At 39.7% G+C, this 19,917-nt stretch overlaps 1 protein-coding gene across 4 annotated transcripts in view; it reads left to right on the plus strand.

The window, feature by feature from the left end:
- Positions 1 to 19,917, plus strand: part of NAV2 (neuron navigator 2) — a 266,799-nt gene that overhangs the window by 84,212 nt on the left and 162,670 nt on the right. For all 4 annotated transcript variants that reach the window (XM_080405389.1, XM_080405385.1, XM_080405386.1 and 1 more), the window contains exon 2: positions 19,724 to 19,841. In XM_080405389.1, coding sequence (XP_080261515.1) covers positions 19,724 to 19,841 — 118 coding nt within the window. The remainder of the gene's footprint in view (positions 1 to 19,723; positions 19,842 to 19,917) is intronic.

A 19,917-nucleotide genomic window follows, 5' to 3' on the forward strand; every position in this document is an offset into this window, starting at 1 on the left:
CACTGTTCTAAAAACCTCATTATTTCTTATACTCCCAATGACATGTATTTCTGTGCTAACTTCTTCGTTGTAGAGCATAGAGGGATAGATGCAGATGGTGGATACTTAATGGCATGTGAGAGAGGGATTTTTTTTTCACCCTCAGTGTCAGACTTTACTGTTACGATTTACTGATTAACGTAATGATATCACCCTGTTAGGGGATATAAAATCTGAAAACTAATTGGCTTGCATTCTTTTACTCTTCCTGGAAGACTGACCCCAAATTTTTCTCCAGCCTCATCTGCTTTGAACATATGCATAGCCTATTCATATGCATTTGGGGAGATTTTGCCAGCATGTCTGTTAGCTGTTCTGCTCCTCTTCCCCCATGTTCCTAGGCAAAGAGCATCTTACTCTGTGAATAAGCCAGATTCTTTCTTTCACAAGTCTTTTTTCACAAGACACTTTCTTAACTTGCTGAGTCCTTTTCTGTACCATTTCTAGTCAGATTTCCTTCGTCTTGAACACAGGTGACAAGAACTGCACAAGATTTTTCAGGTGAAGTCTTCCCAGGGCATTGTACAAGGTCTTTAATATGTCTTCATTTGCATAGAAATTTTACATGTGAGTAAGCATTCAGCCTTTCAGCCAGCTACTACTTGCATTTTTTACTAGCAGAGAGCTCATGATTAGGTCATTATGGTGAAGCTATGACCTATCAGGTTCTGTGCTGCCTTTCTGTTTGCAAAGCCTTACTTCAAATGTTCACCATGCCCTTGTTTATGGTCATAATGGATCTGCTTTTTCGTTTTGAGATGTGCAAAGTTTTATTTGACAAAAATTATTCCTTACAGATTATCTGGGCAGTTACTAGATTTTATTATACTGATCCTGGTGATGTTGGCTCAGGGAAACGACCCTACACAACTTTTGTTTCTTGTATTTTATTTCTTGTATTTCTTCAGGGTAATGCTGTGGAAGTGGAGGGAAGATTTTGGTGCAGAAGCACATTGTACTTTTGAAGAGGCTTCTGAACTGAGAAGTAGTTGTGTATCTTTTTTTTTTTTTTATAGGTATCTTTTTAACTTCAAAAGTGCTCCTTGAGTATGTGATTTCAATTAGTTGAGTGCATTTCACTGTTTCTAGTACCTTACCATCATGCCTACATTGTAATGCGATTGATAATCACCTGTGAAATAGTTGGGCATTGGAAAGGAAGTTGATTTTCTCCTCCGTGGTGCTTTACATTTAGAGGTTTGCTGTAAGGGCTGTTTCCTTATTTTTTTTTCCTTTTTTTTTTTTTTTTTAATTTTTGGAAGTTTTTTTTAACCACCAAAATGCACATAAAATAACCTGAGCTGAGAATTAGGCTTCCATTGGATTCAGTACAGAGTATATGAAGAGGTCAGTATTTTCTAAGGTGTGCCTGAATTCTGGCTTGGTTTTGGCAGAGGCTTCCAAAACCACGCACATGCTACCTTGCTCTCCTGAGTTCTGTGATACGAGTTTTAGTATTCAGAAGGTAAAAATATCTGTTGTTTGATTTTGGTTTAAGATATTCTAGTGGAAAATTTACGTTAGGAGAGGATCTACAATATAGGATACCAGGATTTCTAAGGATGAGATGTCTTTTGAAGAATCAGTCTGTACTGGACATTTTATTGTTATGACTAAGTGTGGATTTGGGATGCAAATTTTTGACCTTTTGAAAAACATTATTTAGATCTTGAGATAGCTGAGATTCATTTACTGAGATCACAACCCTGCTGTGTGAGGTGCTACTGAAACATAAAGTGGCATCTCTTGTCCTGGAGGTATGTAGCATAAATATGTGTAAGCATATTCATCTAAATAAGACAAGGGGTGGGAGGGGTGACAGGCATGTAGAGAGATGAAGAGATTTACGCAGGGCTGAAAACTATTTTCAAGGAGTAAGAAGAGGGAAATGCACCTGCCATTCTGCGCGCCTTAGTCTCATGCAGATAGGGCTTTTTTCTTGTCACTTCAACAACCTGTGTTGAAAATATTGGAAATACTCGTTGGTTGGCTTTGTACTTAGTTGAGAGCAAATGAATGTATGCAATGAGGTACCCTGCCCCCACATCACATGCAACTCTATATCTCTGTCCCCAGATAACCTGTTGTTAACTGATTAACAGCTACAGCATTGAATGGCCTTTGCTGCCAGAGAGGAAGCCATCAGGCTTCTTGCTTTCTTTAATGCATTTATATTGCATGTCACTCGATTTTTCTGCTCTGAAGTCATCAGTTGCTGAGCCAAATCCTGTTTCCACTGAGGTCCGTGGCAAGGCTGGAGAATGCATGTGCTCTTGAGGGAGGCATATGTTGACGTGGGCGTTGATGGGACAATCTGAAATCATTGTTTTGGGAGAAGCAACTGAAAGATGCTGTTAATTATCGGGTCATTTTGGGGCTCCCCTGTACTGCTAAGCCCAGCTAATTTCAGATGAGAGCTGTGGGACCCAGGAGAGTCGTTACCTTGCCCCTTAAATCATGTCCTCCCTTGGGCTCGCCAAGGTACACGATGAGTGTGTGTTGTGGCTCTCAGCCATTCAGGGATTTTGAGCTGTAGTTCTTCAGGTGAGGAATGATGGCTGCTACCATTAGAAGATTGTTTAAGACTGTACCTTTGACTGTTGTTTCTTAGATGCATCTATGAATAATCTACTTTGAAGACTGGAATTAATGAAGGGATAACACTGTACTGCTGCAAACATAACTTATTTCCTCATCCAGGGAACCTGACTCTATGAAGTAGGCAGAAAATTTAATATAGACTTGAGTGGGTGCTTGGGAGGCCTTTGTGTAAGATTATACTGTTTGTATGCAAATAGAAGGACACAGAAATATATTGAGGGTCACTTTGAGCTAAAGAGAAAATGCTTAATAAATTTAGTTACTACTCGGAGGTAAACCAGCACCTTGAATCCAAACAGCATGAACGCAATGCCTTATTTTTTATGGTGGTACTTAATATTAGGCTTACTATCCATTCTCAAGCACATTTTATCAGTTTATAAAATAAAGATCCTTTAATGTAATTTCAAAGGTAGAGGGATTGGAGGACTGGCTACATGCATTTAACAATAATGTGAATGGGGCCATGTGTTGGGTTCAGTTTGGTGTCAGCTGTTCATTGCTGATCTTTGACTGTTTAATTTAATGTTCTCTGACATTTGCTCAACAAGCTTTTTTGTTGTGGGTTTGGTTTTGGTTGGGTTTTTTTGTTTGTTTTTTTTTTTCTGACAAGTGATTGCCAATGAGTTGACTGATTGGGAAATAAAGGAGTCTCAAGGTAGCATAAAGCAGTATGCAAATACATTTGGGGGTCCATGGATCTTTTGCTCTGTATTGGAAAGGAGAGAGAAATTTTTAACCCCATGGAAAAATTACAAGTTTATTACTTTGTTAGACATCTGCTTTACTGGTTAGACACAACTGATGCTGACTGTGTTTAATCCTGTGGGGGTGGAGGCTGGTCACAGGGATAGTAAGTACTTTTATGAGGTCTGCTACTCTTTGCTGTGCCCATGGAAATATCCGTCTGCTAATCTGATCTTTGGCTTATTTGCTTTTTGAGACAAGCATCTGCAGAGAGTTGGGAAGAGAAAACGTCAGCAGCATAAAGCAGGTGTCCCTGAAGCATTTGCAAAGCCCTCCCTTATCCTGATCCCTTACCCGAGCATTGTCACATTGTAGTTCATAAAGAGAAAATGTAAAGGATCATACTAAATAGACATGAGTGTTAAAATACTACAAAGACTAATTCATTTAGATTGTCAGAATACTTTAATGTGCTATTTAATACTAGTTATACTAAAAAAGGAAAAATCGATAATGTAGAAGTACAGAAACGTGCTAAATGTAGTTATATGTAAATGTTTCATTCGAGACTTGTATTGCTAAGAGCTTATTTTCTGCATTATTGGTGTGCAAAACGCTGGACAAATGTCAGCGTATAAAACTGCATAGACTTTGCCCCTTATACAACGGGCAAATGCTAACAACTTCTCCTTTGGACTGTGGCTTGGCTTTACTGCTAATGTATTCATGGAGATGGGTTAAGTCCAGTTTAGCTTATCAAACATCAGCATTATTTCGTGCCATGTTTTATACCACGTACGCTCTTGGGGTTTTTCATTTGCTGATTACAATCTCAACATCTAAGATGGCTTGATTTGAAAGTAATCACAATTTCTACCAGTTACTGCCTAAGATAGTTCATACTCAATAATTATTTCTTAGGTCAACTATGCTGTAGCAGTAGTAAATTTTTGCTTTATGCGCTAATAAGAGGAGCTTTGAGGACTTAATGGCTTACGCCAAAGCATGCATCCATCCTTCAAAACCTTTAGGAATTTCTAAACCCTTGCAATGAGATCTGTTTCTTTTGTCGGCACTGTTGTACCAGCTCATCAGTATTCTTTACAGTGTGTGTTGGGAAATGTTAGTTTCTCTGTGCTCTGCAAAACTGTCTCTGCATGACTCTTCTGAACATGCCTGTGGACTTAAACATGAACATGTTTTTTAAGCGCAGGAAAATAGTCCTTCAGGGGCAGTGTCTGGCATGGTTGTCATCACTGCTATTTAGTGTACCTTTTAAATAGGCATGGCAGAGGATAATTTTCCTGGTAGATGATAGTTTCACCAGAGTAGTAGAAGTATCTAGTGAGCATGAAGTTGTGTGCTTCAGCCACTCCCGGTGTTATGGCACTGAACTGAAAGGCTGGTGGCTTCCTGAAATGTTGAGAGCACTTAACATAATACTTCTGTATGGATTTGGTTCTTTGTGTCTTCAATGTAATCATTGCTAAAGCTGATAAGATGTTGATGTGTTTGGAGTTACTTTGTAATTAAATCTGAATACTTTTGCATGGCCATGGTCACTTTGTGATGACCTTGAGGTCCGAAACTTGAAGATTCCTTACAATGTAACTTAAAAAAAAAAAAAAAAAAAAGTGTTTGGCCAATCTATTTTTCGCTATATAAATGAAATCAGTGGGAATCTCGTTGAATTTAGATCCTTCTCGTGTTTTAAAAATGAAATAATGAAATTGTGCTCTAATTTACTTACAGTTTCTTCTGGAATATTTGGGTCTCCTGGGTAGCATTGGGGCCAGAGTGGATGAATGGAAACTAATTTCTATAAGGATCTATTTTTCCCAACTCCTACTCTAAATATAAATTTGCCCTGTGGAGAGCGCAGCTGCTGCCTTTGTCAGCTCTTATATAGTTCAGTAGGAATTTTTTTCTTTATTGGCTTTTGTGTCAGAATCGCAGTGATAGGGACAAGCACGTGCTCCTTTAATTCATGCCTATAAGTGTCACTCACCTCACTGAGGTCCTTAAGACGATGTCCATGTCCAAGCTGCGATGCAACTGGCCCAGAACCACACACTAATTGTCAGTTGCCTGAATCTATCCTGATTCTCACAGAGTGTGACCAGCTTACATGCTTTGAAATGCATTTGTTGTTTTGCTGAGGCTGCCGTGCCTGTTTTAGTGATAAATGCAATCACAAGTAAAAGCCTAATGCCAAGCAGTCTTGCTCTTCAAGAGTCCAACAGTGATGGCTCAGGAGAAAACCTACAAGAGATATCTGGGAAGTTATTTGTAGAGATAAAAACGGATAATCCATAGCTTAGTGATTATGACATGGAACAAACAAAACTTGCAACAAAAGTGTTGCCAAAGGTGTTAAGAACAACACTGCAAAAATGATAGTACCAGGGACTTAGGCAGTAGGATCACCACTGTTTTAAAAGAAAAAAAACGAGCTGCCTTTTCCTTTTAGGTTGTTTTAATAGTAGTTTTAGATTTCATTTGCAACTCAATCTTCTGCCTGTGGTTTAGTTAATTTGCGACAATCCCAAGTTTTAGACAGTGCTCTTAGCCTGCCTTTTGAAAAAAATGGCCTGTAACCTAAAATCTCAACATTGTGCTGCAACAGCTATTGCAGCTCCGGGTTTTTTCTTTTTTTTTTTTTTTTTTTTGGGGGGGGGGGGAGGGAGGGAGGGCGGGAGCTATTTCTAAAGTTATGCAGATTGAACTATAGGTGACAAAGAACTGGAGAAAGTAATCCTATAAGTATTGGTTGTGTTTGAGCAGGAAAATAGACAACTAGTCCTGATAGCTCTTTTTTTCCTCTTAGTATTGGTATCTCTGTGGTTAATTTCTGAATTAAATTTTTAGGATATATGTATGCATGTGCCCTTTTTTTCCCCTTTTTTCTTTCTTTTTTTTTTTTTTTAAACTAGCAGCCTGCTCTTTGTTCCACATTCCTCCAACCCTTGCTCCAGGCAAAAAAGAATAACTGATTTTGCTGATGTCCCTAAGCTTTGTTTCTATGCCAGGAGGCTCTGTCCTCCCGAATGATTACCAGTAAATCGCTCTTATTTTATCTGCAGCTAAACCCTATTCTTATCTGATGTTACTGTAGACCATACTCAGTTTCACCCATAGATGTGCTTTCACCTATCCTGTGTGAACATTCGACCATATCTGTAGCATGGATCAAAGTGAATGTTCTTCTCTGAAGGAAAACTACGAGTTGACAAAGTAAAAAAAAAAAAAAAAAGTCAAATGTTTAATATCTATGGTCTCCAGTAAAGTGACCACAATGGATTATTTACAGGGGTTTATTCCCTATAAATTCCCTATTATCAATCTTCTCATTAAACCTGTTACTCAGCTAATTTTAAGAACTTCAGTTTGCTGGAGTAACACTCCTAGGTGTAGCTGTTCAGAAAGAAGCAGGATTTAAATGCAGGATCTCAGCCAGAGAAAGAGATTGTGTAGGTGTGCATAAAATTACATAGGAATTTGAGTGATGGAGGCCCCTGGGAGGATAGTCTGCTGTCACTGCCTTGTGCTTCTTGAATTTTCCAGAGCTTGCAGGTCTTTTGATCAAGCTTCTTGCTGCCATATAATTCTTTAAAAAGTATTATTAATAATAATAGAATTTTTTCAACCATCTGCATTTTAAAAAGATGGGTATCTACAGAGATCACAAGGAACTAAAATCATAGCCCTAGCCAGGAAGGTCATGCTGGTTGAGACTTAGCAATTTCCATTAAATATCTATATGCTAAACCCCTTTGCACTGAAAATAGATTAAATGTACAATTGATCTGCCTCATGACAGTGCTGTTAAAGGACTGTGCTATATATATTTCTGAATAAAGCTTCAGGAGCAGTGCAAAAGTTATTTCCTTTGCTTGAATGAATTTTTCAGGAAGGTGCAGGAGGCCTTTAAGTGGCCGCTAGCTATGCAGGGATGTTCTCAAGAGGAGATGCCTGAACCTCCTATCCTTGTGGGAATTGTGCTTGTACTTTCATTTCTTGATCAACCATAAAATATTATTTTAAATTATTAATCACTAACCTGATAAAAATTTTTACTGGATTTATTTTTTTTCTTGTTTAGAAGGCTGTAGTAGAGGCTCAGTATCAGAAATTTCTGTAAAACCCTACAGCATTGATTTTAATCACTAGATCAATGAAAGCATAGGCTAGTGTCACTTTAGTGAACCTCTCTAATTAAGAGCATAGGATTTGCCATCGCAGATCAGGCCAATGGTCTACTGAGCCTATGAGCCTAGCATCGTGCCTCCAGCAGCGCCCGTGCTGGCTGGCTTGGATGGAAGTAAGCCTCCCCCCTCCCTCCTTCCCCAATAATACATAAGGTCAGTAGGGAGCGAAGCAGCCGAATTTTCCTCTTGTAACGTGCAAAGTGTCATTCTTCATCTCAAAGACAGTGAACTGGGGTCTTTGCCAGCATGTCTGTAAATGGCCTTTAGGGTTAAAAATACTCATCCTTCTGTATTAGCCATAAAATCTAATTACTTACAGAGGTTAGCTGTTTCCTGCTGGAGGGGTATTTCTTACATTCTTCATAAATATACAAATACGTTTTGATTGAAAAGGTATTTCTTTGTGACACAGACCATAGTGGAGGAAGGGGAACTAAGGAGTTTTTACTGTAACCTCTGTACTCTAGAACTTTTTTCTTATATCCCCTTAGCCTGCATCATATGAGGATGCTACACATCTGAGTTGGATCTGGTGCCAAATGTGCAGCTTTAACCCTTACCAATTGTCTTCTAACTGTATAATTGGCATGTGGATCATTATATAGAAAGTGCTCCAAACCCTTTAAATGGAAACAGGAGGAAGTAAGCTGAAAGCAGGGTCAGCACAGACAATTTAATTTAGAAAGTTATCAGTCATTGGAAGATTCAGTTAGATTCGTATCTGTGAAACAGATGGCCAACTGCAAGATGATTATATTAGGTTTGTAGCATTTGTGGAAATTAATTCAGCACTTTATTTTTTGTGTGTTTGGAAATAAAGCAACCAATGTTTATGATTTAGTAACTGCTTAGCAGGAACAATTTATGAAGACCACCTTATTCTTTTGTGTAAAATATGGCAAAACACTGGTGAACTCTGGGTATGCAGAAAGTTCATTGCTGTAGCCTGATTTCTAGGATGTGTAGCAATATAGTAAATGACATCACAACACCAGAAATACTGCCACCTATGGATAAATGCTTGTTAGTATTTCCAAATGCAAGAATTTTATCCCGAGTTCTCATTAGCAAAACATTTAGGGTGAGACACCTGTGTGGGCTGTGTCCTCCCCCCATCTGTGTGTTGATACAAATACATGTAGGTATGTATATGTATTCCTTCTTCCCTATTGAAGAGTGAGGATCAGGTTTTAAAAATGCTGGAAATCTAGCCCTTGTTTAGGATTTTTAAAAGTATCTGAAGTTTTCTGACAATTTGGTTGTTTATTTTGATGGGTGCATGGAAGTGATAATTTGGCTCTTAATTGGGATGCTGAAACTTTTTGAGGTTCTTAGTCTTTTTACACGTCTTTGGGATCGACTCTTTGCCAGCTGTCACAAAGTATTTTTCACTATCTTAAAAATGCAGCTTAAAATAAAAATAGGTCTTTCAAAAGTAGGTCAAACCTAATATTTGTCTAGCCAACTGTCCAACTTCTGACAGTGCCCGAGAGCAGGAGGAACGTTAGAAATAGAAGCGTGGGTAGAATATATAGAAGCTTTTTGAAAGATAATTGGCCCCTTCTCATTCTTACTCTCACCACAAATAATCTTTAGAAACAGTAGAATTAATATGTAATTCTTTAATGACAACTTGAGTACAGTATTCTTGTTCAGAAGAGTTAAACGTTTGCTAACTTGTTGAGACTTGAGTACATGCTTGAAGCAAGTGTGTGGTCAAGTGCTTCCTCATGTTTGGCTCTTATTTCCTCCTCCATTTGTTCTTTCCATCTCCATATCTTGCATTCACCTTGTTTGGCAGACACCGTGATGATCAGGTGGTTGGCCTTCATAACTCAGTTGCACTGATCTTTTTCATCCATGTCTTGGTTGCATCTTGCTTTATGTCCTTTCAAGTGTTTGGGGAGCACTACCTCTCATCAACTTCTGGCAACTTCAGAAGCGTTGCCTCTTACGAAAAATTATGGACACTGACCTAAATTACATGTTTACAGAGTGAGAAAGGCAGTGCAGATGATTTATTGTTTTTTTGAGTGGCATTAGGCATCCTATTCATGGGAGTGGAGGATAGTGTGCTGGTGACTTCAGGGTCTTGGTAGGGACACAACCTACCCAGCTCTTAGTTTTGAAGACTTAGTTTTTTCAATCGAGCAATAAGTAGACCCTAAAGGGAAAGCTGTCTTGTCCCTCTTAGCTAAAAGAGGGTTGATGTTTGGTCTCTTGGGTGAGACAGAGGCCAATTTCTGTGATTCCCTGATCCCCACAGCAAGTTGCTTTTGTTTAAAAATTAAGAAAAGTGCTTGCAATGTTTCTGGCGTCACAGTTTGAATCAGGTAACACTCATCTTCACACATTGCTAGGAGTTGAAATCATTTAGAGCCTTTTGCCTTTGGGATTTATTTTACTTTCAATTGGAGTTACTTCACAACTGTGAACGTTGTTTTGGTGAAGTAAATGGAGCAGAGGAATGAGTCTGTGTTTGAGATGCTACATGGCAAGTCAGGTTTTATTTCCAGCCTTCTTCAGATTGTTAATATCTCTTGGAGTTTTTTTCTTACACTTTCTTTCTCAGAGTCCAGTACAGCAGTGATAGTTTGTCTGGTTTCATCCCGCATGTGGCCGTGGCACTCTGCCCAGAGCAGATGATACTGAAACCATACAGCTTTGTGACCCCAGGTGAAAAATACCAATTAAATTATAACAGCTGTTTGGAACAGTCTGACACACCTTTTCCAAATAGAGAAATTAGAAAAGTTTAGAAGACTTATTTGCTGTCACAGGCCAAGTGTGCCAAAATTACATTGAGTTTTGGGACCTGCCTCGTTGAGTATTGCGGTACTGGGTGCTTATAGCAGAAAGCTGTATTTTAAGACTGTAGCTGCCCGAAGTTAGATCTCCCTCCCTTCCTCAGTAGTCAGGGTTTTTGGTGGGGGGAACATGTGCAAACCTCCGCCCCATCTCACACTCAACGCGGTGCCTGTCTTTGGTGGTAGGGCTGTGGAGTGTTCCTGGGCACATCAGAGACACAGTGCTTAGTGCTGTGTAGGTAAAGCAGCTACTTACGTCTGGGATAGTCACAGTACAGGGTGTTCTCTTCAAACTCCATCAAAGCTCTGCTCACCCCTCACCTCCCCAAAACAAACACACACCTCCGCCGCACTGAGTGGCATTTGCTGGAGGGGAGAGCTGATGTGGAGACACTGTGGCTACCAACTTATTTACTTTCCATGGACCCGTTAAAAGACCCCTATAGATTTTACTCTGGCAGAAGTGTGCCTTTTGAAAAATTAACAGTTCAAATGTCAGAAGTCTATCCTTCAGCTTGGTGAGAGGGTAAGTGGAGCAGTCGTCGCTTCTCACCTTGTCGACGTTGGTAATGTTATTTTTTTTTAATATAAAAAATTTCAAGCAAAGCAGCTTACAAGGGCCAATTCTGTGTATTTTAAAGGAGTGGCATCAGCATGGTCAGACCGTGGGATTTAGGGTGACTTGCATGGGAATCTGGATTTTTATGGCACGAAAAATTTTGGATTTCTGTTCAGAGCATAAATCCCCACAGACACTGGGAGCATTTAGATGAAGGGGTTGTCTTCTATAGTGGGTAGAAAGTCTTTGGATTTGTGTAAAAACAAACAACACTCCCCCCCCCAAAACAAACAAACCAACAAACCAAAAAAAAAAGCTAACAAAAAAAACCCCAACAACCCCAAAACAGCAACAAAAACCCCAACAAACAAAAATCCCACAATAATTCTGGTAATTCTGTTTTAACGCCTACAGCATCTCATGCAAAACACCTGCCAAACTTTATGCTTGCTGTAAATAGCTTCATTAAGAGTGCATGTGTAAAATATATCGATCCTATTTGGTGTGAACCATTGAAACTCTGTTACAGAGAATAGTGATAGAAGCGAGCAGTGGGGCTGTAAGGGGAGAGTGGCAGGAGGGGTGGGAGTTGTAAAATGTGACAGTGTAGAAATCTGAGCGCTGTGCATGCGTGACTTCAGCTAAAATTAACCATCCAAGCTTTGCATGCCAGCGTATATGTCATCATTTAACTGTAGACCCCTTGAGAAGAAAGAGCAAGCTGGACTTGAGCAGCATACATTAATGTTAAATATGCCAATAAGTAGTACAACCTTTCGGGTCCCTGCTCGTGGGAGAAGTAAATTTTCCTGTGACCATTATAAAACAGTAAGCAGCTCTGGGCTCCTTGATAATGGCAGCGGTGCTGTTGAACAGTAACTAACTTCAGTCTCAGAAGTCGTGTTTGGTTTTTTTCTTTTTTCCCTTTCTTCTGCAGCTTGCAGCTTCTTAAGATTTTCTGTGATTTGTCTTCGGAGTAGAAATGTATCACCTTTGCAGATAAGCCCTTTTCTGTTGATATTTGTGTGTGATAGTAGATGTAAATGGGTTTGTTTCATGTATGACAACTGTGATATTTGACAATATTGGTGTGCGCTTTAGGTGACTTTTTAGAAAACGCTGAAAAAAACAGTACGTTTGCCTCCCTTGCTCTCTGAGGTCAGTTAAATTTCATTGGCATGAGAGCAAATCATTTGATTCACTGCGGCCAGGTATGACTTGGAGTGAGTTTTGCTGATCAGCTCAGCGATCTAAACTCTCACTTACAGATATGCAAAGGAATTGATGCAGGTGTGAATGCAATCTCATTTCTATTCGGGACTTAAAATGTTTTGCAAGGGGGAACAAGAGTGGCCACCTGCTTGGCTTAGTGTGTGGTTCCAGCTTGAAGGGGATTTGTATATGGGCAATGTGTATAATGGGAGCATTGAGAGCAGAGCCTGGCGATACAGCACAACTGCTCGCCTTGCTTCACTCTCTGCTGCTGGGAAATGCTGCTTTGGTGTGAAATCCTGACCTCGCTGCCTGTCTGTAGCGGGGCTCGGAACCTGTCCTGCTGGCGGGGGGGAATACCTCTCTCCTCCTTTTGTTATATTTAATGTGGTAAAATCTTCAGTAGGGTAAGAGTAAGAAAGGTGCCAGCTAGGCAGTTGAAAGCGTATTATTTGTTTAACACCTACCAAAGCCGCGCTTTGCCCAAGTCAGAGGCAGCAGTGCCTGAAGTGTGGGCAATCCAAGACTCTATTACTGGGCAGGCTTGCAAGCATGCTCAAATTTACACACATGCTTGGCTGTGTGTGCTGTGAGTCAGGCCATTGCTTTTGAATAGCAGTCATATGCATGAGAATAGGTCTCTCCAGTCGGGAATAAGGCTTTAAAGAGAGAGAAATAAATAGTCCCGGTGGTGTTTGCTTAAATTACCCATTTCTCTATTTAACTTCCAAAGGGTAGTTAATGCAGTAAGCTCCAGTAAAATGTAATATTCAGCAGAATACCTCCCACCAACTGACTAATAATTTAAAGCTGTTCCAACAAACATTTGCACATGCAAGTAGAATAAGTCATGTAGTTTAGTTCCGCTTGACAATAAAAAATAAGCTGAGTTACCTCTGTCTCCCTAAAGAAGTGGGAACCAAGACTTCGGCTGATTACAGCATTCCCAGTAGCTGATAACTGGGAAGTCCCAGAACCTCAGATAATCAATAGTATTTTATGGGCATCGTATTTGATACTAATTAGTAGCTAATTATTGTGACAGCTATTTTTAGGGGATTGCGAAAGTATGGATTCCTTTCAGGAAGGTCACCTATCTGTCAGGAGGCCACCTGCAATCCGGTCCAACATCACCTCAGACTTGGAGAGTCTGGTGGTTTCCTCCCTTTTGGCTGGTGCTGGGCGCCAAGGTGCTGGTAGGATGGAGTAAACTAGTCCCCAGGTTCCCACCCTGACTTTCAGGGTGCTTGGGAGAGGAGACATGTAGCCTAAGGCTGGTGTGGGTGCCCACTGCACCATTCACTGCCTGTCCCATATGTCCACCACTCCCTCCAAGTTGGGGATCACTGGGGACCTGCATGTATCCCTCAGGACAGTGTATTATTGCTTCGTATTCTACTGTGTACTTAACTTTAGCTGTATCCTTAAAGAAAAGGAGCAGACAGAACTCTTTCCTCAAAGCCCACTCATACCTTTTGTGTAACACAGAGAAATGTGGGCACACATCAATTCTGTGCCCTGCTTTTTAAGCCTTTTTTATTTATTTATTTATTTATTTATTTTCTCTTGCAAGAACTTACATTGGGGAGGAAACCCCCAACAGCCTTTTGGGTAGCAGCACAAAGGTGTACTCCTTCTAGAAGAGCCAGTACTGTCTGTTTAGTGGGGTTTGTGTCATGGTACAGATGTATGCGTACGGACTTCCTACAGGATTTAAGAAGCACGTGGGTGCAAGTAAGGCAACAAGTTGTAAGAAATCTCTGAAAAAATGTCTGTGACAAATGCTGTTACACTTGATTTTATTTTTCTTTTAACCATGTGCCGCTTAGTTGTCCTTCTGCCAGTAACTTGGCAAAATATCAGCCATACTATTGTCAGGGCCATAATCTCTATGCACTTCCAAAATAGCTGTGATCCTTAGTGTGTTTCCTTGGAGCCAGAGGTGCTTCTGAGGGATGAGTATTTTGGCTAAACCTTTGGTTTCAGCTATTTACCTCTGGGCTTTGCAGTGTGATATCTATTAAGATCATTGTGTTGGAGAGTAGCATGGATCAACATGAGACTGCAATTAATGTTTACCAGTCAGAAATTGTGATTTCATGACACTCTGTGTGTGTAAACCCCATTATGTGGGGTAGCAATGAGTATCTGATGGGCTTTCCTTCCCTCATAGCATTGTAACAACTGCAGGCGTTGCCATTAGGATCATCTCAATCTGTTGGGTCTATTTTTAGGTTTCAGGGGGATTTTTTCCCTGTGAACTTCAGCAGGCAGTGTGGTTTGGTTGGCAGGAACACAGGCGTTGCATTCTAATGGGTGTTCTGATGGAGTTCATCGATGTGACTAACCCTGCTATTCAATCATGAAAAAAGCCTTGCTCTGCTCTAATTATGCTACATGATATCAAAAAGATGCTCTTCAGCTGTTACCAAATTCACCAGATCCTGATTCATGATAATTATTGGAATAAAGCAATCAGTCTCTGATTAGTTAGGAACTGACATGGTGAAGGAGGGAAAGAAAAATTTGAAAATATACTTGGACATTTATTATAATCAGATTTATTCTTTTGGTGAAAATGCGTAACAACAGGTTCAGGCATATTTTCTGCTTGTAGAAAAGGAGAATTCTTTTCAACTAGTTTTGTGTGAACCCTTTTCATAACAAGCGTATTTTAGAATACCAATGGGGAGGCAAAAAACATTGGCTATGGCTTACCCTTCCCATTTGGAACTGAATTACATTTAAAGGAGACCCTGGAATACATGATAATACCTGGAACCTTAATCTGGTTGCAGCTCCAAGGGTACACTGCGGCTCCTTTATGATCTTTAAAGAGTCTTCCTGGATGCATTGCTCTCATGACTTTATTCATGCTCAGTTTCCTGGGTTTGACTGACTGTGGGAACAGAGGAATAAAGTCCTGTAGATGCTGTGTGTGGCCCTATCTGCCAGCAGATCGAGAAGAACCTGAAGACTTCAGCGTGTCTGAGAACCCAGGTATCAGCTTATTGCCTCCAAAAATGGTATCTGGAGAAGGGAATACTGTGGTTTGAGATGCCAGCTTCAGATTGTTATGGCTAGCTAGGCAAGTTCTAGTTTATTTGCCTTCTGGGTTGATTTTTCCCAGGTTAAAAAGACTGTATAAATTACATTTTAAGTGGACAGAAACGTCAGGGTTTTTGCTTTTTTACTGGGCAGTATGTTCCCCAGCCCTCCCCAAGTGCTTAGTGGTAGCTGTGTGGTCTCGAAGAAAGTACCCATTCTGCAGAAGGCACCTTTTCTGCTGAAGCTAAGGGGTGCAGGGAGAACCCCCCCCTAAATTTCGAAATGCAGTGTTCTTACTCATGGAACACTTAACTGATCATCAGTCCTTTTTCATTCAAAAGCTTTAGAATTTGGGGTTGTTGGGTTTTTGTTTGGGTTGGTTTTTTGGTGTTTTGTTTTGTTTTTTTTGCTTAAAGCCTTGCTATTTAGTGCAATAGTGTTTTGGCTGTGACTCACAATGTACTGAATTTTTCCAAAATCAATATTTACCTGTACCGTTTCTTAATTCAAACCTGATGGATTGAAGGGGAGTGGGGGAGAGAGTGAAGAAAAAGATCTTTCACATTTGTTTTTACTTTCACGTTTGTTTTTAATTTGTTCCTAGATAATTGGATTCCTAAGATCATAGTCTACAGAGGAAAAAAGCTACCAAAAAGCTGAGGCCACCTTTATCAAAACCCAGAATTTAGCCCCGAGTTAAAAATTAAACTGACTGGTCTCAGGCACAAAGACCTGCTTAAAGGTGATAATGCCCAAATCGTGTTGTTTTGTTAAGTAACATAATGAAGCTGCTTCCAGTGATTTTCATACTGTGGGAAATCACTGAATGTTTTTTAAAGCCCATGCTGGAATATATAATAAGGCATTATCTGTTTGCTTGTAGTGGATCGAATATTTCATATTGCAGGGTTTGGGGGTTTTTAACTAGACAATTGTTCAGGTAATTTTCATGTGAATTTTCAAATGTGTGACTTGAACCCATTTGCTGAAAATACCTAAGGAACACTCAAAATTCACGTGCGTAGATAGGCATATATGAATGGAAAGTTTCTCAGCAGTGTTTTCCTAGTTCTTTTATTGTTTTCCCAATTATTTGCCTAGTTTTGAACGTTTGAAAACACTGTGTGCTTTGAAACACTTCTTATGTGTCTAGAAATAGCAACCATTGTACACTTGTATTTTTTTCACTTGTTTGTATGGAAAAGGAAAAGAAACATTAGGAATCATATTTGTGTAGTACATTACAAAGACTTGCAACAAACAGTTTTAGAAAACATCCTGGAAAGTTTCCATAATTAGCTTAATATATGCCATAAAAATGAGCAGTGACCATGAAGATCTACTACAATAAGCCTGGATAATACTGCATGCATAAGATTGCTTCAGGGCTTGTAAATATATAGCCCAGTCAGTTTAAAAAATATCTTTTTGCATGTTACGCATATTGCAAAATAATATAGTATGATAAAGTTTTTAAGAGCAGCACAGATTCCTTATATCTGAATTTTCCTGCAAAAGGCATCCCTAATCAACTAGTTGAATGAAATGATATTCCACCCCCCTAAATACCCCAGAAACAAATATTTTCTCCATACTGGCATGCATTATTGATGCTTTTAATGGAATATTTTATGAGCATGAAAACTACTTGCAAACACAGGAATTCACTTCAGCACAGCAAGTAGGCATGACAGGAATAATTTGCCGACAGAGGGAGTTTCTTTATGTGTAATTGGAGACAGTGATTCAGACAGTGGGTATTTGGGGGTGTTTCAAGTTGTCTCCTTTACCAGGAGGATTTGTTAAGGGGGGTAGGGATTTCTTTGATGCAGTTTATTTGCAGGGTATAGATACAAGATCTAGCGTTCCTGGATGCAGCAGGAATTAGTGCAGTAGGAAATGTCAACGAAATAGCAGTTTTGTCATGCCAGTCACGCATTATCATGCTGTTGTTTGACTTAAAAAATCAATCCAGCTAGCTCTCAGGGTCTTGCTGATGCTGTATTTCAGGCTCTGCCAGGAGGGGTCTGCTCTGCCTATTCTCTGGCCTTGGGGTGTCTCAACTCTAGGGCTGATCCCAGCACAAGTTTGATTGCATGATGAGCTCCACCATGGAAATGAGCCAGGCTGGAACTGATGCATCAAAGTATTATCCTACATTTGCTGGAAGTCCTTCTGTGATAAATCAGGACTTTCATCATAGCCCTCCCATTAAAAGAAACATAGGTATTGTATTTGATATGTTGCTGGTCAGCTAAAGCACAGTAATGGTGTAGGGGTGCGTGTGGACCCTTGTGCTGGTGAAGTAGTTTTCAACCTGTTTCCCGATCTGTCTTTACTTGTAGATAAGCTACAACCGTGTGGCAGAAAAATAGGTGAAGTCAACCTTAGTTCCTTGAAGTTGTTGGATCTTTAAAACTATTTTCCTGTTATGGAAAATGTTTTCTTGTAAAGAGCTAAGGAACACAATGTCTGGTTTGTGCAAAGTGTGGGGGATTTTTTTTCCCTTTTCTTTTTTTCAGCCAGCTAGGGAAATCACTCGTGTACTCAGCATTTATTTCATTGAGATGTTTGTCATTGAGATGTTTTTCAGCTCTGTTTTTCTTCACGGAGGTGTTCCAGCCTGTTTTTCTGTCCAAGTCTGTGACGTTGTTGGCATAGGAAATGCACATCCTGCTGCTCTGAAGATGAAATTAGAGGATAAATGATGGAAAATAGGGACATATGTTTCAGGTTATAAGTGACTTGTTCATTGCTGCTACCAGTAGTGTTCTACAGGTTTAAAAAAACAAAACAAAACAAAAACCAAATGATGAAGACTTTGTAACTGAAATCACTCTAGTCAAAATATCTGTTCTTCATTTTCATATTAACATTGAATCAGCAAGTGCAAGAGGAGCATGAAATTACAATCCTTCTATTATTTCCAGGTTCCTCTGTCTTGTGTAGCAAATACTTGACTCTTAGACTTGGCAGTTGGCTTTTGACTCCCACAGAGGAGGACATAAGCCTTGCATTTTCAATGTGATGCTGAGGATGCTGCTGGGATTAGTAGCCATGGCTATGCTCGGTGATACTAGTAATGTAAAGAATCCACGCTGATATACAATGATGTGGGGGTTGCATAGCTCGGGAGAGCGGTAGTGGAGGGGGAATGGCTCTAAACCCATATTTTGTTCCAACATTGTGTTGTCAGCAGACAAAATCCGATTTTAATGGCCATGGTTTACATCTGCTTCCTTAAGGCTGGGGTTAGGAATCTTCATAGCCGGTGATCACAGCCCCGAGGGCTAGGGCCCTTCTCCTTGGCCTCTCCCCATCCGTAGATGTGAAGGAAAACAGCAGTTCCTGGGCAATGCACAGGGAGAGCTTTCCCTGGGCTCCTGGGGACTGATCCCTCCAGGTCAGTGATTCACCCACTAGTGCGAGGCATTTGTCACCAGCATAGCGCTTGAATTAAAAAACTACAAAAACCCCCACAAGCCAGTACATGGTGGTTTATAGGGGCAGAGGATTGGCATGTGTCTTGCTCTAGAAAGCGCGTTGAATCTACTGCAGCTTACTAACAGACTGAGTTGGCATGAGTGTATTTCTATTATGCTAGACACTCTTAAGAGCAGGGATGAACCTTAATATTTTTCTGTGTATGTAGAAGGTAAAATCCTGATATTTAGTTGTTTTTACTTTATTTTTTGGAATATATATAGATCATATAAAAAAAAACTTCCCATAGATTTTGTTCTATATGAAGAACAAGAAATATTACTTAATTCATAAGCAGAAATTCCTAATCAAGTATTTTTTCCTTTGTTTTGGTAACATAGCGTAAAAAGATTTTACAAGTTTCCTGGTGATCTTTGATAAGTTGTGCTAGCATGTAGTGAGCAATACTTAAGGCAAATTCAAGAGGGATTTTGACTGCTTCGTTGGCTTAGTTTTCAGAAAATAGTTTTAAAATAAATCCCAACGGTTAGAAGTTTGCATGAGAGATTAAAATCAACTTAATAGACCTGTTTAACCTGTGAATGGGATTTATTAAATCAGTAGATTTTTAAAACCTTTAAAAGGCTTGTTGGTTAATATAACAAAGGAGTTTTCCTGAAAATGAAATTACTATATGGCTAATATCTACCAGAAGTGGTTCTTGGAAAAGAATCTTTAAAATTTCTCAATAGCAAATATAAAAAAGAAATGTCAAAGGGGGGAGAAGTGCAAAAAAATGGTGGAGTGGAGAATGAAATCTCATCCACACACTTGTTAGTGCTGTAGAATATTTAGCTGTCCACCCAGTGATCCAGTCAAGCTGTATCATGTTCAGGAGTTTACTATCATCTTCTGCAAGCTTTGATGTCAGATTTCTGAATAGGAAAAGCCATGCTATTGTAAGCCGAATACTTGATCTGCACAATGCCTTGAATTTTAATATTGTTGACTTGTTTCAAAGAGCAAAAAAGCAGTGATCTTAAATCAGCCTCCCGGATACTGAGAGAAACAAAGAAGTCACATTTTTAAGGTTGATGTTATGACTAACAGTTTATTTTTGTGTATCTTTCTCCTAACAGATTTATACGGATTGGGCTAATCACTATCTGGCAAAATCTGGTCACAAGAGATTGATAAAGGATCTGCAGCAAGATGTGACTGATGGAGTCTTATTAGCTGAAATAATCCAGGTTGTAGGTGAGTGACTTTCTGGTTTTGTACCGGGTATCCACCAACTCCCTTAGAAACTCACTGTCTTTTATCTCCTGTATAA

Source organism: Falco punctatus, assembly GCF_963210335.1.
Source record: "Falco punctatus genome assembly, chromosome: 10".
In the NCBI taxonomy this organism is placed as follows: Eukaryota; Metazoa; Chordata; class Aves; order Falconiformes; family Falconidae; genus Falco; species Falco punctatus.